The 21,047-nt window shown below is 60.1% G+C and overlaps 10 protein-coding genes across 10 annotated transcripts; 5 read left to right on the top strand and 5 right to left on the bottom strand.

The window, feature by feature from the left end:
• Positions 1–277: 277 nt before the first annotated feature.
• SPRG_10460 (hypothetical protein) lies at positions 278–1,137 on the bottom strand. The gene is made up of 5 exons (XM_012349585.1): positions 1,072–1,137; positions 954–1,013; positions 711–903; positions 523–665; positions 278–470 (listed from the first exon to the last, which is right to left on the bottom strand). The coding sequence occupies exons 1-5, from the start codon at positions 1,114–1,116 to the stop codon at positions 294–296; spliced, it is 618 nt and encodes a 205-aa protein (XP_012204975.1). The 5' UTR covers positions 1,117–1,137; the 3' UTR covers positions 278–293.
• Positions 1,138–1,406: 269 nt separating this feature from the next.
• Positions 1,407–3,205, bottom strand: SPRG_10461 (hypothetical protein). Its single transcript, XM_012349586.1, has 2 exons — positions 2,373–3,205; positions 1,407–2,314 (listed from the first exon to the last, which is right to left on the bottom strand). Exons 1-2 carry the CDS (start codon positions 3,193–3,195, stop codon positions 1,470–1,472), a joined length of 1,668 nt encoding a protein of 555 aa, XP_012204976.1. The 5' UTR covers positions 3,196–3,205; the 3' UTR covers positions 1,407–1,469.
• A 127-nt stretch (positions 3,206–3,332) lies between these two features.
• On the top strand, positions 3,333–3,977 carry SPRG_10462 (hypothetical protein). The gene is made up of 4 exons (XM_012349587.1): positions 3,333–3,467; positions 3,531–3,644; positions 3,700–3,798; positions 3,852–3,977. The coding sequence occupies exons 1-4, from the start codon at positions 3,366–3,368 to the stop codon at positions 3,951–3,953; spliced, it is 417 nt and encodes a 138-aa protein (XP_012204977.1). The 5' UTR covers positions 3,333–3,365; the 3' UTR covers positions 3,954–3,977.
• A 17-nt stretch (positions 3,978–3,994) lies between these two features.
• On the bottom strand, positions 3,995–4,459 carry SPRG_20918 (ribonuclease HI; the record flags this gene model as incomplete). Its single annotated transcript, XM_012349601.1, has 1 exon — positions 3,995–4,459. The coding sequence occupies one exon, from the start codon at positions 4,457–4,459 to the stop codon at positions 3,995–3,997; it is 465 nt and encodes a 154-aa protein (XP_012204991.1).
• A 754-nt stretch (positions 4,460–5,213) lies between these two features.
• Positions 5,214–6,573, top strand: SPRG_10463 (CAMK/CAMK1 protein kinase). Its single transcript, XM_012349588.1, has 5 exons — positions 5,214–5,313; positions 5,362–5,710; positions 5,765–5,967; positions 6,018–6,130; positions 6,177–6,573. Exons 1-5 carry the CDS (start codon positions 5,228–5,230, stop codon positions 6,512–6,514), a joined length of 1,089 nt encoding a protein of 362 aa, XP_012204978.1. The 5' UTR covers positions 5,214–5,227; the 3' UTR covers positions 6,515–6,573.
• A 665-nt stretch (positions 6,574–7,238) lies between these two features.
• Positions 7,239–9,452, top strand: SPRG_10464 (hypothetical protein). Its single transcript, XM_012349589.1, has 5 exons — positions 7,239–7,937; positions 7,991–8,795; positions 8,842–8,963; positions 9,013–9,214; positions 9,269–9,452. Exons 1-5 carry the CDS (start codon positions 7,275–7,277, stop codon positions 9,373–9,375), a joined length of 1,899 nt encoding a protein of 632 aa, XP_012204979.1. The 5' UTR covers positions 7,239–7,274; the 3' UTR covers positions 9,376–9,452.
• Positions 9,395–12,289, bottom strand: SPRG_10465 (hypothetical protein; the record flags this gene model as incomplete). Its single annotated transcript, XM_012349590.1, has 7 exons — positions 9,395–9,599; positions 9,646–9,842; positions 9,884–9,908; positions 9,958–10,041; positions 10,087–10,275; positions 10,332–10,410; positions 10,458–12,289. The coding sequence occupies 7 exons, from the start codon at positions 12,287–12,289 to the stop codon at positions 9,420–9,422; spliced, it is 2,586 nt and encodes an 861-aa protein (XP_012204980.1). The 3' UTR covers positions 9,395–9,419.
• A 734-nt stretch (positions 12,290–13,023) lies between these two features.
• Positions 13,024–19,027, top strand: SPRG_10466 (hypothetical protein; the record flags this gene model as incomplete). The annotated part of the gene is made up of 11 exons (XM_012349591.1): positions 13,024–13,337; positions 13,381–13,488; positions 13,539–13,654; positions 13,707–13,956; positions 14,007–16,409; positions 16,456–16,612; positions 16,711–17,174; positions 17,217–17,477; positions 17,522–17,713; positions 17,771–17,896; positions 17,942–19,027. Exons 1-11 carry the CDS (start codon positions 13,080–13,082, stop codon positions 19,025–19,027), a joined length of 5,421 nt encoding a protein of 1,806 aa, XP_012204981.1. The 5' UTR covers positions 13,024–13,079.
• Positions 19,028–19,069: 42 nt separating this feature from the next.
• On the bottom strand, positions 19,070–20,096 carry SPRG_10467 (hypothetical protein). Its single transcript, XM_012349592.1, has 3 exons — positions 19,475–20,096; positions 19,317–19,424; positions 19,070–19,266 (listed from the first exon to the last, which is right to left on the bottom strand). Exons 1-3 carry the CDS (start codon positions 20,038–20,040, stop codon positions 19,251–19,253), a joined length of 690 nt encoding a protein of 229 aa, XP_012204982.1. The 5' UTR covers positions 20,041–20,096; the 3' UTR covers positions 19,070–19,250.
• An 86-nt stretch (positions 20,097–20,182) lies between these two features.
• Positions 20,183–20,927, top strand: SPRG_10468 (hypothetical protein; the record flags this gene model as incomplete). Its single annotated transcript, XM_012349593.1, has 2 exons — positions 20,183–20,223; positions 20,501–20,927. The coding sequence occupies 2 exons, from the start codon at positions 20,183–20,185 to the stop codon at positions 20,925–20,927; spliced, it is 468 nt and encodes a 155-aa protein (XP_012204983.1).
• Positions 20,928–21,047: the final 120 nt, after the last annotated feature.

Below are 21,047 nucleotides of genomic sequence, written 5' to 3' on the forward strand. Positions count from 1 at the left end.
GATCAACGACGACTACTGCGACTGCCTCGAAGACGGCCTCGACGAAGCCGGAACAAGCGCCTGCTCCCACATCATGCCCGTGGTTGAGTATACGTGCAAGGACGCGGCAAAGGTTCCAACGACCGTCGTACGGGATGGCGTCTGCGACTGCAGCCTCTGCGAAGACGAACATTAGACTTTGGTCGTTCCTATGCGATCTCTCTACTGTCAACGCAATCTACCTCGGCTCGTCGACCAACCTACCTCACTAAGCGGACATGAACGATGAAGATACAACTGACGATGACGACAACTTAGTTGTGGGTCAGCACCATCTTGATGCTGCTGTCTTGGGCGTGGCCCTCAGGCGCCTTGGGCTGGAACTTGCACTTGAGGAAGAGCTTGTACGCCGGCTCGTCCACATTGTTGCGGACGCTTGCGACGATCGCAAACACATCCCGCCCGACCTCGGCCGACGTCGTTGCAATGTCCTACACACCGTGCCATTTGCATTTCCAAGGGCAAGGCGACGATGGGGCGTGCCTGGATGATGTACTCGAGCATCTTGGTGCCATGGCCCAGCCGGCGATGGGTGTCGAGAAGGCCAAACTTCTCGATGAGCGCGACCTCGACGCCATTGTCGTACGTAAAGCTCCAGCGCGCCGTGCCCACGGGCGCATCGCCGACTGCGTCACATGAGCGCCGTATAGATCATCGTCATTGTCGCGCACCAAAGATGAGGATGTGCTTGCACGCGTTCGTGACGTCGAGGTTGTCGAAGAGCGGCGCCCCAAACATGGCTGTCGGCAGCGCAAAGATCTGTTCGCGCAAGAGGCGGCTAAAGCTCCAGTCGCCGAGAATCGGGCTCGCATGCACGTCGATGCGGAAGGCGCGCAACGACACTTGGTTGATGGGCGCATTCTTCTGCAATGCAGCATGAGCCTCTCGCCATCCTGAGGGATCCTGGGACGTACCTTGAGCAGCATTAGCACCTTGCACTTGCCAATGTGGCCGCAGATCGGACACTTGACGCCCTACGCGGAGGACGATGCATGAGCCATCCTCATCCGCATGGACCGTCGTCCGGCCTACTTGCTCGTGCTCATGGTTGCACACTCGACACAAGTTGCTGCTCATGCTTTCGACCTCTCTCGTTGCGACGCCGTCTATTGCGATCCCGGACCTCGTTAAAAGGCGCGTTTCGACGGAATCGCCCTCGTTACAAGTACATCTGCCGCCTCGCAGACATGCCGCATTTAATGGGAAGATGCCGAATGCACACGATAAATTCGGCATGCTTGTTCATGGTGCATGGAGAGCTCGGGAGCATGGAGGAATATGAAGGAAGATGGAGGAAGGGAGCGTCATGGAGGAAGAGGGAGGCGCCATGCAGGAAGCGGCCGCCAAGCCAGCCGGACGACGTGAGGTAGAGGTCAAATTTCATACATTCAAATACTTGGGGTGGGGATCTAATGCGAGGGGTGGTAGCTTTACTTAGTTTTGCGCTTCGAGCTTCGCCGGGCGACGGGCTCGTCCGCGGGCGCTTCCTTGGCCGGGCGCTTGCGGGACGCCGGCGCAGCCACCTTGGCGGCCACGGGCGCGCTGTTGCGCGTCGACCGGCGGCGCGACGGAGCAACGACCTCGACAACCTCGGGCTCTTCCTCTTCCTCCTCTTCTTCCTCCTCCTCTTCTTCCTCTTCCTCGGCGTCATCGTCATCGTCATCGTCGCCTTCTTCCTCATCTTCATCTTCATCGTCCGAGGCAGCCTCTTCGAGGACGAGCGTGCCCATGACGTTGTCGTACTCGGTCGTGTCGCCCGTCGTGTGGTTGGAGGCCTGCGCCTTGAACGTCAAGAAGGACGAGTGGCGGGCGGCCGGGTTGGACGCGTAGAGCGCGGCCTCGTGCGCCGCCAGCGCCTTGGTATCAATCTTGGCAAACCACTTGGGCATGTCAAAGCGCGACTTGGAGTTGGTCGGCGCGAGCGTCATGGTCGCGACCGAGCCGTCGACGAGCGTCTGGAGGAAGGTGCGCGCGGCGAGGAGAATGTCGGCATCGCCGCCCTTGCGCGTCATCTGCTTTTTCTGTGCAAACTTCTTGAGGAAGTCTTCCGTCGACTTGAAGAGCGGGACATTGAGCGACTGCATCGCGTTGACCATCTCGCCGCGGTTGAGGACCGACTCGACAGCCGGCACCGGGTCGAGCGAGTACTCGGCGCCGAGGCCATGGCGCATGATGACCGAGGTCGGATCGCTCAGGTCCGTGTCGAGCGCCGGCGTGTCGATGATCGTAATGTGCTCGCCAATCTGCGCGTCGGCCGCCACCTTGGTCGTGCGCGCTAGAGGAGCAAGAGAAGCATCAGATGAGGATGCTCATGCCAAGCAGCGAGAACATACGGAAGAAGGACGTGGTCTGGAGGTTCTTGCGCTTGAGTGCGTTGAAGAGCGACGACTTGCCGACGTTCGGGTACCCAACGAGCGCGACGTTGACCTTCTCGGCCTTCTTGGCCTTGACGTACTCGTGCAGAAAGTGCGTGAGCGCATCGACGTGGCCATTGTCACGAAGACCGTCGACGTCTTGCGAGCGGGCGTGGAGGGCCGCGTGCGCGCGCTCCGACTTGTTGTGCTTGGTGGCTTCCTTGAACGTCTTGTTGGCGGCGCGCACCGCGACTGTCGGGTGGAAGCGGCGAAGGTACGTGACCCACTTCTCGGCCGTGTCGCGCGAGATCAAATCGACCTTGTTGAGCACGAGGAGGATATCCTTCTTGGCCGTGCCGACGAGGCCGTCTTCGAGCGAGAGCGACCGGCAGCCCTGCGGGTCGCGCGCGTCGAGCACAATCACAATCAGGTCGGCGTGCGTCACGACGTTCTTGAGGTCCTCCTTCGCCTGCTGCTTGACGGTGAGCGACGTCGCGGCCGGGATCTGCGCGAGCGCGTTGATCGTGGCCTTGTCGGCCTTCTTCTTCTCGGCTTTTTCCTTGCGGCGCAGCTCCTTGAGGCGCTCTTGGTTGGCAATCTCGGCGAGGCGCGCCTGCTCTTCCTGCAGCAAGAGCTCCTCCTTGAAGGGCCAGTTGTTGGGAATGCCCGGGCTCTTCTTCTTCTTGCCGGCGCCGGTCCGCTCCTTCTTGCGCTCCTTGCGCTCGTGCTCGCGGACCTTGCGCAGGATCTTGTACTTCTTGTGCAAGGTCAGGCGCTTGGACTTGGTCTTCTTCTTCACCATCTTGCTACTATAATGGGTTGTGAGCCACCACCAGTTCTTTAAGGCAAAGTGGATCCTCGCGTGTGATTGGCCATTTCTACGCCAATCGTTGGCTCGCGCCTGTTGATTGGTCCATAGATATATAATATTGTTTGCTGGAGAAAGGCCATCCCGCAAAGCGACCGCCGACCATGCGCCTCTTGACCCACAACATGCTCACGTGCAACATCAAGGCGTGCGTCGCGACTGCCCGCATTGACCCGAATGCGCCGCCCGCCAACTTTCCTCTGCGGGTACGAAGCAATATGCATGCGTAGAAGAGAGACTCGTAGGTATCTGACGGACGACGATTCTAGATTGACGCGGCCGAAAATGGCATTGCGGTGTCCGAGACGCAGTACTCCAAGGACTTTATGCGCCACATCTTCAAGTCCATTGACTGGCGGGGCCTTTGTACGACGGTCCAGCAGGTATTACGCCCCTCGAGCGAAACGATGGCGGCAATCCAAGTTTTGATGCGACTAGCTCAACCACCCGGAGCTGCCGTCGCTGCCGACGACGCTGCCGGCCAACTACGAAGACGACGAGGACCTCCTTCGCGCCGTGCACCACATCATTTTTGGCGTACGTCTAGGATTGGATTGACGAAGACGCAATAATGCGCGCTCTGTCAATAGGCCGAGATCATCGAAGGCGAGCTCGTGTGCAACAACTGCGGCCGCAGCTACCCGATCTCGGGCGGCGTGCCCAACATGCTTTTGGAGGAAGACGAAATGTAATCCTATTTCTTTTTTGATGTTTGGAAGCAATGGGTTTTGGTTCATGACGACGTACTACTGGGCCGCGTATCAATGGCGTCGTTGGCGAGCTGGTCGGCGACGGCGTTGGCGGCGCGCGGAATCGCGCGGTACTGCACGCGCGGCAACGCACTCGCCTTGGCCTTGGCCTGCTGATGCAGCGTTTGCAGCACAGGGTGCTTGACGCGATAGACGCCGAGCATTTGCTTGGTCACGAGCTCCGAGTCCATTTGCACTTCGACGCTCTCGATCGCATGCTCTTTTGCTAAATCCAAGGCGAGGAGGAGCCCGTGGTACTCGGCGGCGTTGTTGGTGATGTTGTCGCCCAAGAACTGCTTGGCGGTTGCGACGACGGCGCCGGACGCATCGACTAGGACCGCGCCACAGCCCCCAATGCCCGGGTTCCCACGGCTCGCTCCGTCCGAGAAGACAATGTGCAGGCTTCGGACGCCGCGTCCGTGCCACTTCAAGACCCGGTAGGCGAGCATATTGTGAGCCAAAATAATGACAGGCCTCAAAAGCAATGTCCTATCTTAGGCTTGATCCTAATTTTAAACGGCAACTCTAGGGCGAGGCCAGGGGCGAGGCTGCAACGTCCGCGTACTGCTTCGCGCGCTGTCGTGCTCATCAGTATATTGCAGGACTCGCTAGCTCTACGCACGCGCCTATCACGGCAGCACAAAATTGGTGAACGACTTCGTCCCGCCGCCACCGCCAGCGCAGCAAGCCGACGTCGAGAACAAGTACACGGCCGGCGGGGCGCTGTACTTCTACTCGACGTCGGCTTGCTGCGCTGGCGGGACGAAGACGCGCTGTCGTGCTCATCAGTACTAGTATATTGCAAGACTCGCAGGCTCTAGCTCGACGCTCGCGCCTATCATGGCAGCACAGAGCTGGCGAAGAGGCTTGCCAGAATGCGATGCGACGAGCCACAGTGATCCAGGAAAGGCAGTGCACGCTATTCATCGTCGACGTCCCGACTGTGCCAACGCTGTAGACGGTGCGAGCGTCTGCTACTGGAGCTCCGATGCCAGAGGCAGCAAGGCACCGTTCCGACAGCATCATCGCTCTATATATACGACCAGGACTCATGGAGTTGTGTTCATCTTGGTGAGGCCGTTGGACGTTGAAGGGGGTTTCAGAACCTGCCTCCTTTTTACTATGGGATGTGAGAGGGACCCGTTACGAGGTGTCGGTTTAACTTGGCGTCGCAGTCGACATTCCTCGCGTTCGTTGAAAGAAGAAGCAGCAGCAGCATGACGAACATCATCCGCAAGGTCACCGACTTTTACAAGAAGGACGAGTGCATCAAATTCTACAAGTTTGGCAAGACGCTTGGCACGTACGTCTGGAAACTACGATCTGAGAGATATGATGTGTGTTCTGATAGCGGGAGTTTTGCGACCGTGAAAAGCGCCGTGTGCAAGGCCGACAACTCGCACTGGGCCGTCAAGTGCATAGAGAAGGCGTCGCTCGCGCCGGACGACGAAGAGGCGCTCCGCGTCGAAGTCGAGGTCCTCCAGATGGTCGAGCACCCCAATATCGTCAAGCTCAAGGAGGTCTTCGACTGCCCCAAGACGTTTTACATGGTCATGGAAGAGATGAGCGGCGGTGAGCTCTTCGACCGCATCGTCGAGAAGGAAAAGTACACGGAGAAGGAAGCGCGGCTGGTGGTGCTGCACCTCGCCGAGGCGCTGCAGTACTGCCACGGCCTTGGCATCGTGCACCGCGACCTCAAGGTAGTACTGTGCTTGCTGCGATTGCGTCGGGATCGACACGGGTGGCATGTGTAGCCAGAAAATCTCTTGTATGCGACGACCGACGAGCACGCGCCGATCAAGATTGCCGACTTTGGCCTTGCCAAGCTCATTCAAGGCAACAACATGATGCAAACCGCCTGCGGTACACCGGGGTACGTCGCACCCGAGATCCTCGAAGGCAAGCCGTACGGCGGCGAAGTCGACATGTGGAGCCTCGGCGTCATCACCTACATCTTGTACGTCGTCGTGTATGGTATCAAGGACCGTATCAAGTTGATATTTTCAGGCTCTGCGGGTTCCCGCCCTTTTACGATGAAAACAACGCGACGCTCTTTGCGACCATCAAGGCGGGCGCATACGACTTTCCGTCGCCGTACTGGGACAACGTCTCGGACAGCGGTACAGCGACGACGCTCCGCTTCTCGCCAACTGATTCATTGGATAGCCAAGGACCTCATCAACCACATGCTGGTCGTGGATCCGAAGAAGCGGTTCACGTCCGAGGACGTGCTCAATCACCCGTGGGTCAAGGACCCGAACGAGGCCAAGGACACGCAGCTCTCGAGCTTCACCGCCGAAATGCGTCGCTACAACGCGCGCCGCCGGTTCCGCGCCGGTGTCATGGCGGCGAAAGCGCTTCGAAGCATGTCCCTCTCCCCCAAAAAGATGGGCGAAGCCAAAGATGGCGACGAAGCCGCGTCGCCGACACGTCGTGGGCTCAACCTCGGCGAGAACGCGGCCGTCACGCACGGAGTGCGCCAAGCCGCCGACGCAAAAGAGTAGACGGCGTCGGCTACCACGTACTTAATCTTTTACACGATTGCATTCTCGCGTCCTTACCACGCATGGAGCCTCAATGGAGAGGAGGAGTCGACGATTCGCATGCACCAAAAGTGCACACAAAGTGAATCGGAGCCGGTCGCCGCTTCTATTTAATAGCAACGCTGGGTGGGAGCTGCATCTCATAGCCAAGCTTCGTTGCATCCTGGTGCACTCGGCTCGTTGCTTTGAACCGCAAGCGGCTCCCAAGGCAGAGGTCGAGAAGACTTATCGCCCTTGCAAGCGGTGATGTCCGAGAAAGCTGCGACGACACTTGCGACGCATTTCACCTGGTCAACGCACTAGTGTCATGCAAGCGATGGTTCAAACGATAGGCGGTAGGCTATCGCCTATCGTTTGTCCATCCAGTCCACGCTTTGGACTGAATGGACACGTGTTTGGACTGGACATGGACATTCTGCCCACCTCTGGCGGTAGCCACTTGAGACGACTTCTACAAATCGCATGCCGCACGCCTCTGGTCCGTGTCTGGTGCAATCGTTTGGCGACTCGGAACGACCATATCAGTACCATGGGCGACGACTGTCGAGGTAATAACATGACTGTGCAACTGGAGCGACGAAGCGGATAAGTCCGTCGTCGTCTTCCTCCTGGAGCGCGCTGCCGGCTTCCCTTTCTAGCGGAACTTCAATTTCGAGGTTTAATGTTGCATACAAATATCGAGTCCAACGTAATAAAAACGAGTTTGCCCTCGCGTCCAAGCATGGCCAAGCCGCGGCCCGCGGGAAAGAAGAAGCCGGGACGAGGCGCGTTCCTGGTCAAGCGGACGGCGCGCGGAGGCGACAAGACGAAGCCGAGCTCGCGAGCGATCAAGCCTCGGATCGACGAGGCTCAGCGCCGGGCCAACGAGATCATGGAGTGGCTCGGCGACGCCGTCCTCGACGAGCTCGTCGGTCGCAGCCTGCTCCGGCACGTGCAGCTCTTTTGCTCGACGACGCACGACAACGACCTCTCGAACCTGGACCTCTTCCGCGAACTCCGGAGCACGCTCGTGACCAACGCCAACTTGAGCTGCGTCTACGACAAGCTCTTCCCGGCCAAGTACACGATCCTTCTGCACCCGCTCAAGCTCAAGGAAAAAGCCGACCTCGTCGAGGTGCTCGTCGGCCGCATTGCGGCGCGATCGCGTCCGACGCCGTCCGAGATTGCCAAGCTGGACAGCGTCCTCTCGCACATGCTCCACGTCGAATTCACGCAGTGGGCGGTCCAGGCCGAAGCCGACGAGAAGAGCAAGGTCAACCAATTCGAGCTGCTCCAAGAGCTCCTCGACGACTCGGACCTAAGCGATTTGGACAATAGTAGTAGTAGTGACGCAGCGCCCGTCGAGGCCCTCCTCTCGTCGCCCGTCGAGGAGCCCATCTCGGTGGTTCCGACGCTCGCCCACCACTTGATCCCGAGCCACCGATGCGGGACGACGAGCCATACCACGCGTTTGCGACGGTGAAGGAACTGCTCGCACACGCGGTGCCGGCGTCCGCGCAAGTGGCGTCGCTGCTTGCAGACGTCGCGGCGCTGCGGACCTTGGCGACGGACCCGACCCATGTGCTCCAGACGTCGAGGGTCATGTTTGAAATCTTCAAAATGTACGGCATGTCGGTGCTCAAGGAGCGGTCGAGTGCGTGCTTGCTCTTCGAGACGCAGCTGGCCGCGGACCAAGGCAAGCTCACGTGGGTGCGACAAGAGGTGCTGAGCCTCGAGAACCTCGCGGGCGCCGCCATCGCCTTGGGCCTCGCGTCGCCGGCAGCGTCATCGCGTGTGCAAGCCAACTCGCTCCGCGCGCTTGTCGGGTTTGCGACAGCGATGAACCACACGCGCGCCGTCAACGCGCTCGCGGCCTATGTCGTGTACCTCCACCACCTCCGCCAGCGCACGCACCTCTGCCGCAAGAGTGCATGCGCCCTCGGCTTCCTCGAGAACCGGCGCGTCCTCTTTGATGACGTCAACGCGTGGCTGCTGCACGAAGACTCGACTTGCGCGCATTCGTTTGAGCTCTTTTACGCGAGCGTCTGGACCTCACTGCCGCCAACCATCGCGCTCTCCGCCTTGCCCAAGAGCGTGGACGCGACTAGTACGTTTCTGCAGCGCCGGCAACTGCCCCCGGTCGCCTCCGACGAGCTCACGCGACTCCAGTCGTGGCTGCCCGATCGCTGGTGTGACTTGGACACGCACTTGGTGCTTCAGGCGCCGACGCTTTCCCGGAAGCGCAAGCGGGCCCGAAGCGACGGTACACATCTCCTGCTCTCCATCGTCCTCAAGAGAGGTTTGGGTAGAGGTCGACGTCGACGCCGCCAAGCTCGCCCGCAAGTCGTTTGCGTCGTTTGCCTTGCTGCAGCGGTTCCAGCACCGTCGGTTCCTCTACTGCCTCGAGACGCTCGTCGTCGCCTTTGCCAAGGTACCAGGACGACGACTCGATGCTTGGTATGTGGACTGTGTACATATAGAACGATGTGCGGCACTGCGATACGTACTTGCACCATCTTTTGAGCAACCGGCGCGACGACGAGAGCGACGAGCTCGCGGGCGCGATGGGGTGCCCGAAAGCGTGCTGCGTCACCGAGCACTGCCTCTCGCTCGCACTCAAAGACAACTTTTACCGGCTCCTCATGCACGAACTCTGTCTCTTCCACCGACTACTCTCGTCCAGTACGTGCCTCGCGCACTCTCTCGCCCACCCTCGAGCCACTTTCTTCCATGTAGGCAAGACCGTGACAAGCGGCGCGCGCGTGACCCAGATCCGTCGCCCGCCATCGTACGTCTTCTCGCACGATACGTTCACCGACGTTGCCGTCGCGATCGTTCTCTGAAACACATTGGTCGCGTGTTGAAACATGTAAACGTCCGAATCTCGTCACGGCGTATCGGCCCACTGCCGAGCGAGCTCGGCCTTCTCGGTACTGGGCTTGCTCAGTCGACGCGGCCCCTTGGCACTGCGCGTCCCTGGATGACTCTGAAAAAAGGCCGGAGGTTTCACGTCCTGGCGCGCACTCGTCGTCGTGAGCGGCAGCACTGCCTCGCAGCTCTCGAGCATCTTTTTGAAGGCGAGTTCGCGCGCCGCCATGATGCGCCAACGGCACGCTGGGCACGCGGCGCATGGCCACGTAGACGAAGAGGAGGAAGAGATGTTCGAGCACGAGGATCACGACAAGGCGCACCGTCGGGCTCACGCAGTGAAAGTTGGGCCCAAACACAAAGTCCTGCAGCGTCTTGCCTTCCTGCGCGAGCGCATCCGCGTACTCTTGGACGCATGTCGGGCTGTAAAACTCCATCGCGCCTACGCTCTGTCAACAAACCACCGATGCAGTCGTGCCCGACCTGTCGAGAGACACACGAGGAGCACCTACAGAGAAAAAGTCGTCGCATGCCATCATTTTGTTGCGCATACGTACGTTGATGAGCACCGCAATGTAGGCAAACGCCGAAAAGATACTGCGCCAAGTGCCAATGCCGTTGGCCTTGCGCGGGTGCGGGCGCTAGAAAGACACGTGCGATGGTCCTCGAAGAGAAAAAGCGCGTACTTTGAGCGTCCGGCAGAGGCGGTAGCCGTCCGTGCGCACTTTGAGCAGGTTGATGAGAAGGCACGCCATCGGCATTGGCGGCCACAGCATCGAAAACATGACCGTAAAGCCAAACTGGACCGTGAGCGTGTGAAAATCGTTGTACGGGTCGTACGCCGTCTGCTCGCTTTCAAAAAGCACGTTCCGCGCCTACGCGACGCATTCCATCTTCATATTTGTCCGATGGCCGCGGGCCATGGCTGTACCTTTTGGTTGAGAATCTCAATCTCCGTCGCCGTGTACTCGAGGTACCGCGTCTGGTCCTTGTTGCTAAAGTGCGCGTTCCTATTGCCACACGCTGCAGTCTCGGACATCACAGTAGAGTTGCGTACGACGCGTCATAGTCGAGGGCCCCGAGGATCTTCATCGAGCCGCCTTGGCGCACGCGGTCTTGGGCCGCGCGGTCGGCCGCGGCGCGTGCTCGCTCGCCTTGGAGCTTGCTCAAGAGAGGCATGACGACGCCGACGACGATGTTGAGGAGCTGCGTCACGATGATCGGCGTCACAAACATCGCACTCAAGTCGACGTGGCGAATGTCAAAGGTAAAGTACCCCTGGCACGGCACGCACGGCGCGACACCGCTCGGGCAGCGCGCGCAGACCGAGGGCGAGAGCAGGTCCGGGCCAAAGCAGCAGTTGCTCGGGTCGTGAAACAGTAGTGTGTTGAGGGCGTTCGTGAGCGCATTGCCCGCGCCAGGAATCACATACACGAACGCGAGCGAGAAGAACCACGTAAAGTAGTTGAGAAAGTCCATGCCAAAGAGCTTGGTGATGAGCGCGCGCTCGTACGCCTCTTCCGTCTTGTAGTTCTCCCACGTCGTGAAGAGCCGGCCCATGGACGTGACGACGAGGTTCCACTGGACCACGTCGACAAAGAAGCCAAAGACGATGCCTTCGAGGAGGATGAGGCACCACTGTTTCGAGAGAAACCCGCTCGATGCCTTGTACTTGTCCTTGATCATCTCGTAGATCGAGACCCAGAGCGCGACGAGCACGAGCATGAGCAGCGTTTGGCAGAGGAGGAAGAGCACGCCGAGCACATGGATCGGATACCTCTTCCATGCCGCGTAGACCTTGACGGGCTCGCCAATCAGCGAGTCGTGGACTTCATCGCCGTGGAAGGCCTTGTTCGGGTACTCGATCTGCTTGACAATGACCTTGTTGTTCCACTCAAACTGCATCGCGGCGTTGCGGCGGTCCCATGCCTTGAGGAACGAGAAGCTCCAGACGACCGAGACCACGAGGCCCCAGATCGGCAAGAGCCGCATGTACGTCGTCATACGCAGCGTGTGCCGCAAGATCTCCATGAGGACGCCGCCCAGCGCGATCGGTAAGAGCGCCTTGGTGTAAAAGTGCATGAGCGCAAAGTAGTACGCGACCTTTTCGCCAAAGTTGTGCCGGAGTCCATCGACGAACGCAGCGTTGCGCCGCTCGAGGTCGATCGAAAAGATGAAGTTGGAGAGGAGCGCGTGCGTGCTCTTGGCGTCGTGCACCGGCAGCATCGTGTGGATCCAGCGGTCGCGCACGGACAGGCGCGCGCGCTGCTCGATGATAAACTGGACGATTTCAATGCGCTCGGCGGGCGTAATCGGCTTCTCGACCTCGACAAAGTCTTGTGGCATGTCGCTCACTCCGCCGTGGTCGAGCCAGAGCTTGCGCCGAAATTTCTTGGCGTACGCGGATGCGACCTCGTCCGACGCGCGCACGAGCAAGAGGAGATACTCGCTCGTCATTTCGCTGCTCGACGAATGGCCGCCGTCGATGATGTCGATGAGCAGGCCTTGGGCGCAGAGCTTCTCCACGAGCCGCCGGTGCTCGTCCTCGCCGTCTTCCAAGAGCGGGCTGCTCACCATGCAGAGCCGCCGAAAACCGAGCCGCTCCGCCGCCGACGTGGGCCAGCACCAGCCTTCGTCCGCGACCGCGCGCACGCTTCGATGCACGATCACGACATAGTCGTACGGCGCTTGCCCCGTGCTGCTCTGGAGGTCCGCCGGTGTGAGGTACCGAAACTTGCCGACGGCGCCGACGTGGCGCGGGCTCTTGGAGTACGCAAGCGACGGGCGCAGCATGCTCGGAGCCATAGCTGGCACCGAGGCCGCATGGGCGAGGCCCGGCCGCTGGATGCTGGCGACGTCGTCCAGGTGCACGTCTTCGCCGAGCATCATGGCAACGGAGCCAGAAATGCACAAATAATTACCGGATATTAAATCCATTTCCGACTTATACTCAAACCAAGTTCAACGGCCATCGAAGAAGATGGCACGACCAACACTCTGGCGAAAGATTGCAGCGGGCCAGCACCCGCCGTCGTCACCAGATGCGACGAGCCTGTCCTTGACCGCTGCTAGCTCGGCATGCACCGCGGGCAGACAGCTAAACGGCCGCAGGGCGCAGCTGGCAAGGCTCACCACGTGCAACGCCGGGTCTTGGACCGAGACGAAATACCGACCGTGCACCGACTGTACGAGAACCCCAGGCCACCGCACCAAAAATACTCGAGAAAGGCGGTGAGTTGATGCTGGTGCTGCCGCTGGAAGCTCTCGCGTTGGTCGACGTTGTCGACTGCGAGCACTTAACGACGACACCATGCTGCCACTCGTGGTCAAGGCGTCGACATGGAGATACGGTTGGACGCCCGACGTGGCGACACCGTTGCGGTGCTGCTTGCGTGATGTATCCGCAGCGTCGCAATGGTGACCCCGTTGGGCTAGTACAGCGCGCCGACTGGATTGCGCACCTAGTCGCTGTGGCCACTTTGCCTCTGCAACGTGAAAAGTGCAACTGGATTTTAGCCTCGACGTGCGTGATGCTTGGCGTGGGCAGTGGGGGGTGCAATTGCAAGAGAAGCGTATCGATCGAATGAGTGATGGACAAATCAGGTTGCTGAATTCACTTTGGGGGAGCATCTGGTTACGACTGGGAACCGCCACCCGTTTCACGACACCGAGCTGTGGGATGTCGACGTCGGCGGACGAGCCGGCGTCGCCGAAATCTGCCATGCGCTTTGGCGCGTCGTACTGGAAGCAGCAGCTCTTGGAGGCCAAAGATAAACTCAAGGCGACTTTGACCGTGCATGGTCGGGAGCTTCAGACGATCCAGCGCCACCGACGATGCGACACATCGATGCGGCTACCGACCGCAACCGCGCTCGAGGACGCGCGGTCTCTAATTCTTCGGCGTCTCATCGCGCCAAGCCCGGCGCTCCAAGACGAGGTACAACCCATTTGGACGGTCTACGCTACCTGCACTCAATTAGCTATGGGTCGAGTCGCCCTTGCATTCGACGACAGCCGACTCTGTCGTGGACGACCTCTCGCGCTTTCTCGTCGACCGAAGGGACCGCTTCCGGACCCACCGCGCCAATGTATACGATCCGCTGCGCCACCGCGTCCAACACGATGTAATGTGGTGTAGGTACTGTCACGGCTCTCGCAGACCCATCGCGTCATGTCCGAGCTCGTTGCCGCCCTCGACGCCGAGACGAGCTCCATCCAAGCCGACGAAGCTGCAACGACCCTTGCGCTGGCGCGGTAAATTTCTGATTGTCCTATCGCACGGCCGTAGATTCGCTGGTGACGATAGTCTCAACGATGCAAAAACCGCCGACGTCGACGATCTCAGTCAGTACTTGAGCTTTCTCGAGGCACAGCTCCGACATACCAAGCTCACGACGCGCTTCACGACGCACCTCTCGTGGCTTGCCGAGAGCCACCGGCCGTCGCTGCTTCGACGCATGCATGCGATGCTGCAGCCCAACGGCTCGGCGTCGCCACGTCCCGAGAACGACGATGCTGGCAGCCGCACGGACGCGCCACCGATCTTTCTTCTTTCGGTACATTCGCAATGACGAGCTTTGCACGTGCGACGATGCGACATTGGTAGGCCCAAGCGGTCGAGGTGGCCATCCACAGCTTCTTGCGCAAACTGGGCTATCACGACGACCGGCCCGAGCTCGAGTCGGACGATGACTTCCTGCATGCGGTGCGGCAGCTCTTTCCGGTGCATTTCGCATCCCATTGGACGCCGTTCGTCGATGACACCAGCTGCGTCACGCGCGTGCGCACGACGTGGTCGCTCGGGTCACTCTTTCCCATCGCGTCCGACTGGGCGCGTCACGAGGGGGGCACGTGTCCACCCGACATGCTTCTCGATGCCGAAGTGCACTTTGCACTTGTCCAAAACGTTGCGCGGGTCATGGAGCGACTCGAGACGCTGGCGACGACGCATCTCAAGCGGGCCCACGTCACGCTGGTCGACGCCGACATCGACCCGCCACCGAGCGACGCCAAGCTCAAGAGCTATTACCTCCTTCGGCACCTCTACCTCCGCCAAACCAAACACCGCGTCCTCGAGCTACTCAACGTCGCGACCTCGATCGAACGCCATCTGTGTCTCGACGCCGCCAGCACCGGTCGGGATGCGTACGACGTCATCGCCGAGCCGCATTTGGTCGCGCGCACCCCAGGCGGCGGTCTTCTCTTGTACGACGCTGCGTGGGAAAATGCCATCGCCCTCGACCGCCATCTCGTCGCCTTGGGCAGTCGCTACGTGCGCGATACCGAGCAGCAGAGTCGGACCGCGCCGATCGTGGACCGTGGTAGCACCTTGGTCGACTTGTACGACGCGGCCATGTACTTTCTCGAAGCCAACATTCGATTGGGCTACCACGTCTTTACGCGTCTCTACCTGCGCGTGACGTCGCCCGTCGCCCAGGCCAAGCTTCGCCAAACGCTGGTGACGTGGATCCACACAACACCCCTCGTCGATCGAGACGCCTCGTACTTTTGGGACGCCTACTCGTTCCAGGTCGTTGTGCTGGACGTGCAGCGGCAGCTCTTGGTCGACATGGAGGCGCGCCTTGCGGTGGCACTTGCAGTTGAGGCGATGACGTTTTCGCCGCTCGAGGCGATGGTCGACGTGGTCCAAGCGCTACAGGCGGCTTTGGTGGCGGTCGAGACACGCATGCCGGCGTCTCGGGTGCTGCATAAGCTCGCGCTTGACCGCGCCGTCGTGGAACACGCCGTCGTGCTCTGGCACCGCGTCCTCGACGAAGACCACGGCTACACGAACGCCTCGAGCTCGTTCTGGACAACCTCGCGCTACGTGCAGTACTATACCAATGACGCGACGTCGTCGATTGTGGCGGAAGCCGCACGGGATCTGTCGCGCCAAAGCGGCGGCGACACCGGCATCATGGTCAAGCACCTCGGGCGCGCAGTGCAGTTTGTGCAGCTGCAAATGGACTTAAGTCGGCTCGTGTACGCATCCGCGCACGTCGACGCGATCTCGCGAAGGAGCTTGGCGCCCTTTGCACTCGCACCACCACCGGCGACCGAATCGTACCTCGACCACCCCGCCGCGGTCGAGGCGCTCGATTTCACCTCGTGGCCGCGACTGCGGTGCATCCTCGACTGGGTCCAAGTCCAGATCAACGGCGACGCGCCGTTGGCGTGGCTCGCCGCCACCGTGGTCACGCAGCGCGCCGAGCTCGCGTTCCAAAGCGCATGCCTCTGCTTCAATCGGCTCGTGATGGACCCCATCGACGACTTTGATGTGACATACGAAGCGCTCTTTGAAGCGCACAAAACCGAGCAGCTACGCAACGTGGAGCTCGAATCCAACCACCGGAGCTTTCTCATGCACCTCGATAGCGCGGTGGGGCGGCGACTGCTAGCGGAAAAAGTTCGGGCGCGCGTTAACGACGAGCGCCACACGCTGCGCCCACTCCTTTTGCAGCCCGAGACAAAGCGGTCGTGTATTATTGCCGAACTTAACGCGGCGTACGCGATCAAGGTCGATACGATGCATGCGAGCGAGAGCTTGGAGACACTCATGCACGACATGCTCAAGCTCTACAATGCGCAATTGCTGGACGACGTAGCGAGCGAAACGTGCTTGACGCAGCTCTGCCACGTCATCGCGAACCTCGATGTGATTGGCCGACGCGTGCAGGCACCGTCTGTGAACCCGTTCGTGCCGCCACCGACGGCGCCGCTCGAGCGCTGGTTTCTCGACGAGCTCGTGCCGCTCGAAGACAAGTTGTCCAAACCAACCGAGACACTGTTTGAAACAAAGTGGGTCCCAGGGGATCTCACGCATTTCTTGCACTTGCCCCGCGCGCAGCGGATTCTCCAGTACTTTCAAGCGACCGAGACGGCATCGCTGGTTCGCCCGACACTGTCGATGTACCTTCGATTTCAAGACATTCTGCACTGCCTGTGCTTTCGCGCCGCCTTGCATCGGCAAGCCGTCGACGACGTCTTTGGCACCGAAGTCCGCGACCTCGTACTTTGCTAAACCATCCATTCGTCACGTTCGAAAGAGGTTGTAGGTGCACCAGCTGCAGCACCAGTGCGCACCCGCCGAGCCGCTCGCCGTGGTTCTCGACTGGCTCCACGCCAAGCGCGAGACGTCAGCCACGTGCGTTTGGCTCACGCTGCAAGCCCTCTTGCGCGACCCAAGCGTGCTTCCGCCGCTCCAGCAAGAAGGTGCATGGCGTCCTTTCCACTGTACACAGAAAACCTCACAGCAATATCCGTCGTCTAGGTGCTCGCGTCGTTGAAGACGCAGGTGTGACGTGTCGTAGGTGCGTGGGTTGTCTCGACATACGGCAAGCGCGGCGCGATGCATGGCGTCACCTTGCTCCGCGCTCTGCCCGATGCCGTCGTCCAGAACGCCCGCGTGCTCTTCAAGCGCCTCGAGGCGCGCTGCGTCGAAAACAGCGCCGGAAAATCGTATCTGCACAAGTTCGAGGCCTTCTTGGGGCTTCGGGCGTTCTACTTTGCGCAGCCCACGTCCGAGAGCGGCGAGGTAGGTCTATGGCGCGTGCTGACATCGGAAATGGCCGCGGGCGATGTCCCCAAGAAGCAGCTCAGTCGGCAACAGCTCGATTTGGACGTTCCCGAGGCGCGCATTCTCGACCAGTACATGGACAACCTGCGGAATTACATTGAGCTCTGTCTTGTGAACGCCGACATGACGCAGTGCACGGCGATGTTCCATCAACTTGTTGCATCCCCGAGCCCATCGCGCGAGACCGGCCATGCCAATGTACGACGCTATTCAAAAGGGCAGGTCGCATGCCTCTTCTAGACGGCCTTCGTCGCCAATGTGATGCGCGATATGGCCGCACCCAATGCGGATGTCCATGCGATCCTCACGCGCTTTTGCGATACCGTCCACGCCGCCAGCCAGCGGGAAGCCGACAGTCGGCTGCAGAGCGTCGAACACATCAACACGCAGCTGCGTCACGCCGTGCGCGTCTTGGAAACGTCGCAGGCCGATTTGGTGGCCAAGCTGGCGCGCGCGGCCCACGAAACCGAGCACGACCGCACGACCGCGGCGGTCGACAAGGTACGCGGCATGTTTTCCACAGCGCACCGCACTACTGTCTATAGTCGTATGCGATCGTTTTGGACTTGGAGCGTGCGCGGCACGAGCTCGGGCGGGTGGCCCACGAAGGCGACGTCCAGCGCGCCAAGGTCACGGCGAGCGTGCGCGCCGAGTACGAAGCCAAGCTGCGCGAGCTCTCGAGCGCAGTCATTGCCAAGCACGCGAAATTCGACGAGTACCGCGCAAGTGTGCAAGCGGTAGATGATGCCACTTGATCTCTCGTCACATCGGCACGGTGCGTGACATGTGTGTAGGACTTGCGCCAGCAGATCCACGCGCAGCAAAAGACCTCGATCGAGTCCTTTATTGCCTCCGGGGCCGTCCCGATGCAAGTCAAGAGCCAACTCGTGCGCGCGGTGCGCGCCAACGAAGAAATCGATGTACGACACCCTCTCTTCGGACGTCGTCGTAGCATGCGTGTCTAGATCATTATGGATGAAAACACCAACTTGAAGCACGCGCTCGTCAAAGTACGCGCCTTGTACGAGCTGCGGGAAGCGTCGCTTGTCGCGGGCCACGAGAAAGCCCTTGGGCTTGTCCACGCCCAGCTGGCCAAAGCCAAGCTGGCGCAGCATGAAAAAACGCGTCTCGAGGCACAGCTCGAGGCGTCACGGACCGAGATCCTGAGCTTGCGCAAGCAACTGGCTGTCGCCACGCTGCCAGGCTATGCAACCCGCGCATCGGTGTCATCGACCACCGAGCCACCAGAGGCAACGACAACGACGACGGCACCGGCGTTCTCGGCCCTCTCGTCGTTTACGCAGCGCCTGCGCACCCGCCGCAGCACCGATGTATCGGCCAACGTTGGCCACGTTGAAAGCCCAACCAAAGACCCGACGCCACCAACCAAGGACGACGGCACAAACAACGATATCGACGACGACGACGACGACGAAAGCAGCACCGGCGTCTCGGATGCGGACGGCCCGGCGATCGACGAGCTGGTACCGAGAGCAAAAGAGGAGAACGTGCTTGCGATGCGAGCGCATTACGAGCGGGCGACGCACCACATGCAGATGGAGATTCGCCGGCTCCAGGCCCAAGTCAAGGCCGAGATGCGCCTCAAGGCATCGGCACTCGATCAGCTCACACACGCCCGCGCGCACGCGCAGGAGCTCGTACAAACCGAGCTGCAGCGACTAAGCGACGAGGCCGTCGCCGCCAACGCCAAGCACGCCGACGCGGTGCGGGAGCTCATGGCGCTGCAAGAGCTCACGGCACCGACGCCCGAGCCGTTCCGCCACACGCGCGTCAACGCAAGCCGCCCGAAATCGTCAATGGCGCGGGCGTTCCAGTCGCCCATGAAGCCGATGGCGCGCCCGCAGACGTCGGGGTACGCGCGGCCGGGGCCGTCGGCGCGGCCTCTGCGCGGCAACCAGGCTACTGTCGAGGCCGTCATGGACGCCCGACCCAAGTCGGCGTACTCGACCAAGGTCAAAGAGGTCATTCAGCAAGAGATTGAAGGCGTCAACCAAGCGCTCATGCCACGGCTGCGACCCCTGTACCGATAGTAGTCTATAGTAGAGGACAAGCTGTACATGGCAAACGACAAGTTGTACATTGCAAAAGACATATTCTTTGCGTGGATTCAAGTGACATTCAAGAGACTAAAAACTAAAGCACACAACGTGGCTACTGGTACAAGAGGGAAGAGGTGGAGGAGATGAGGAGGAGAGCGTTGCCTCGTATGGAGTGCGTCGAGTCGAGAGTCGAGCTCGCCGCCGTGCACACGCCTCAGACACCGTCCTCCCTGGACGACACCACCCGTCAAGCCATTTCTGCCGTGGTGGATCGCATTACCAGTCCATCTCGTTCATGACTTCGTCGCCTTCGTCATAGTCTTCGTTTTCGCTTTCGTCGCCCGTCTCCATGGCCTCGTCGTCGTCCACGTCCGTGTCGCTAATGATGCTACATTGCGCACATGAGCCTCTTCCGGTGTCATGTCGCGTCGTGCCTACCTTCGCGACATGCACGTAAAGTACAAGATCTTCTTGTGCGTCTTGTGGTAGAAAAAGTAGTTGAACGACCAGAGCGTGCCATCGCTGAACGGGTCCGAGCAGCCGTCCATGTCGGGGATGTAGCTGTAAATCTCGCACTCGCGTGGCGAAATCGCACCAAAGATCGATTCCCACAGCTTCTCGAGAAAGCCCATGTCGTCCATCTCGACAATCTCGGCGAGCTGCGCGTTCACTCCGTTGACAACGAGCCGCAAGTCGACCTCTTTCTGGAACTGCTCGGGCTTCAAATCGGAAAAGTCATAGTCGGGAAACGACGCGTTCATCGTCGAGATCAAGTTGATGAGCAGCTTGCGCGTGTTGGCGTCGGCGAGCGATCCGAGCGGGTTGGCGCCGGCTTCGCCGACCGCCTGGTACTGCAGCTGGAGGCTCTTGGCCAGCTTCTTGTCGGCGCCGGCCTTCTTGCACGAGAAGCAATCAATGCGGCCGTTGATGACCCGGTCGCCGACGCTGATCTCGCTCATGGCCGCGTTGGCCCAGTCCAAGCTCGGCTCTTCGAGGTACTTCATCCTTCTTCTTCTTAGTGTTGTTGTTGGGCAATCTTATTTTGGAAATACCTGTTTTTTGCGCAATTTGCAGTATAAAAAAGAGTCGCTGTCGGTTAACTACCTCGTTTTAATACAAAGGATCGCCATTGGACTTGGTCTTTGTATGCACGTGTCGCAGAAAAGCACGCCGCAGTTTAAAAAAGCGTATCCACAGCGTCGAGGCAGATTCGCGCAAGGCAGCGTATCCGGACAACCGCTCCACTTCGTACTTGTTTTTGTATGTGGGTATCCGGATACCAAGAAGATTCAGCGTGCCACGTGGTAGGCTTCTTCAAGCGGGGTCCCAGGGGGAGGTATATTTTAAAAATCGGCTCCGTTCGATCTTGTTCTTTGTAGATATAATAAAAACACGAATGTAAAAAACTGTCGAAGCGGGACGGGGTCCTACGCAAACGACGCAAGAGCGCATCGACGAGGCGAGGACCGACGCGGACGTCGAGACGGTCTTTGCCGTCTCGGTGGCCGTCTTTGGCGGCGAGGACGAGAAGCATGGCCTCGCCGAATGGCGCCGCCGTCTCCGGGCGATGCATGGGCGCATCTTCTACGTACAGGCCAATGACGGAAGCGTGCTTGGCTTTGTCTTCGTGCATGCCCATGCAACGTCTGCAAAGACCATGCACGTGTGGATCGCAGCGACGCATCCGTGCGCACGGCGCCAAGGCGTCATGCGGCGCCTGTTCCAGCACTGCCGTCGCATCTTTGGCGGCGACCACGCACGCCTTACCGTCAACACGTTTCCAGCCCGGTTCCCGCACATGCCGCCGTTCCTCACCGCGCTTGGGTATGCGCCGATTGGCATCCAAGGCGAGAAACACTGCTACGCCCTCCAGCTCGACGCTGCTGTGTAGGAGTAGCTTGCACCACCCAACGAGCATGCGTGCCCAACTGACGGGCGAGGACCTGGCTGCGGCTGCGAGACACGATGGACGCACGTATGTACCTAGGATCATCAGGACGAGGATTTTCAT

This window comes from Saprolegnia parasitica (genome assembly GCF_000151545.1).
Source record: "Saprolegnia parasitica CBS 223.65 unplaced genomic scaffold supercont2.55, whole genome shotgun sequence".
In the NCBI taxonomy this organism is placed as follows: domain Eukaryota; phylum Oomycota; class Saprolegniomycetes; order Saprolegniales; family Saprolegniaceae; genus Saprolegnia; species Saprolegnia parasitica.

Bases quoted from the DNA above. Each gene is read 5' to 3' on its own strand.
- SPRG_10460 (XM_012349585.1), bottom strand. From the start codon at position 1,116: ATGAGCAGCAACTTGTGTCGAGTGTGCAACCATGAGCACGAGCAA. The intron at 904-953 runs GTACGTCCCAGG...GCTGCATTGCAG, and splicing joins AGGTGCTAATGCTGCTCAAG to AAGAATGCGCCCATCAACCA. The intron at 666-710 runs GTGCGCGACAAT...CATGTGACGCAG, and splicing joins CAAGCACATCCTCATCTTTG to TCGGCGATGCGCCCGTGGGC.
- SPRG_10461 (XM_012349586.1), bottom strand. From the start codon at position 3,195: ATGGTGAAGAAGAAGACCAAGTCCAAGCGCCTGACCTTGCACAAGAAG. The intron at 2,315-2,372 runs GTATGTTCTCGC...TTGCTCCTCTAG, and splicing joins CCAGACCACGTCCTTCTTCC to CGCGCACGACCAAGGTGGCG.
- SPRG_10463 (XM_012349588.1), top strand. From the start codon at position 5,228: ATGACGAACATCATCCGCAAGGTCACCGACTTTTACAAGAAGGACGAG. The intron at 5,314-5,361 runs GTACGTCTGGAA...GTGTTCTGATAG, and splicing joins TTTGGCAAGACGCTTGGCAC to CGGGAGTTTTGCGACCGTGA. The intron at 5,968-6,017 runs GTACGTCGTCGT...TGATATTTTCAG, and splicing joins GGCGTCATCACCTACATCTT to GCTCTGCGGGTTCCCGCCCT.
- SPRG_10467 (XM_012349592.1), bottom strand. From the start codon at position 20,040: ATGAAGTACCTCGAAGAGCCGAGCTTGGACTGGGCCAACGCGGCCATG. The intron at 19,425-19,474 runs GTAGGCACGACG...TGCGCAATGTAG, and splicing joins TTTACGTGCATGTCGCGAAG to CATCATTAGCGACACGGACG.
- SPRG_10464 (XM_012349589.1), top strand. From the start codon at position 7,275: ATGGCCAAGCCGCGGCCCGCGGGAAAGAAGAAGCCGGGACGAGGCGCG. The intron at 7,938-7,990 runs GTTCCGACGCTC...CGGGACGACGAG, and splicing joins TCGAGGAGCCCATCTCGGTG to CCATACCACGCGTTTGCGAC. The intron at 9,215-9,268 runs GTACGTGCCTCG...TCTTCCATGTAG, and splicing joins CCACCGACTACTCTCGTCCA to GCAAGACCGTGACAAGCGGC.
- SPRG_10462 (XM_012349587.1), top strand. From the start codon at position 3,366: ATGCGCCTCTTGACCCACAACATGCTCACGTGCAACATCAAGGCGTGC. The intron at 3,468-3,530 runs GTACGAAGCAAT...CGACGATTCTAG, and splicing joins CCGCCAACTTTCCTCTGCGG to ATTGACGCGGCCGAAAATGG. The intron at 3,799-3,851 runs GTACGTCTAGGA...CTCTGTCAATAG, and splicing joins TGCACCACATCATTTTTGGC to GCCGAGATCATCGAAGGCGA.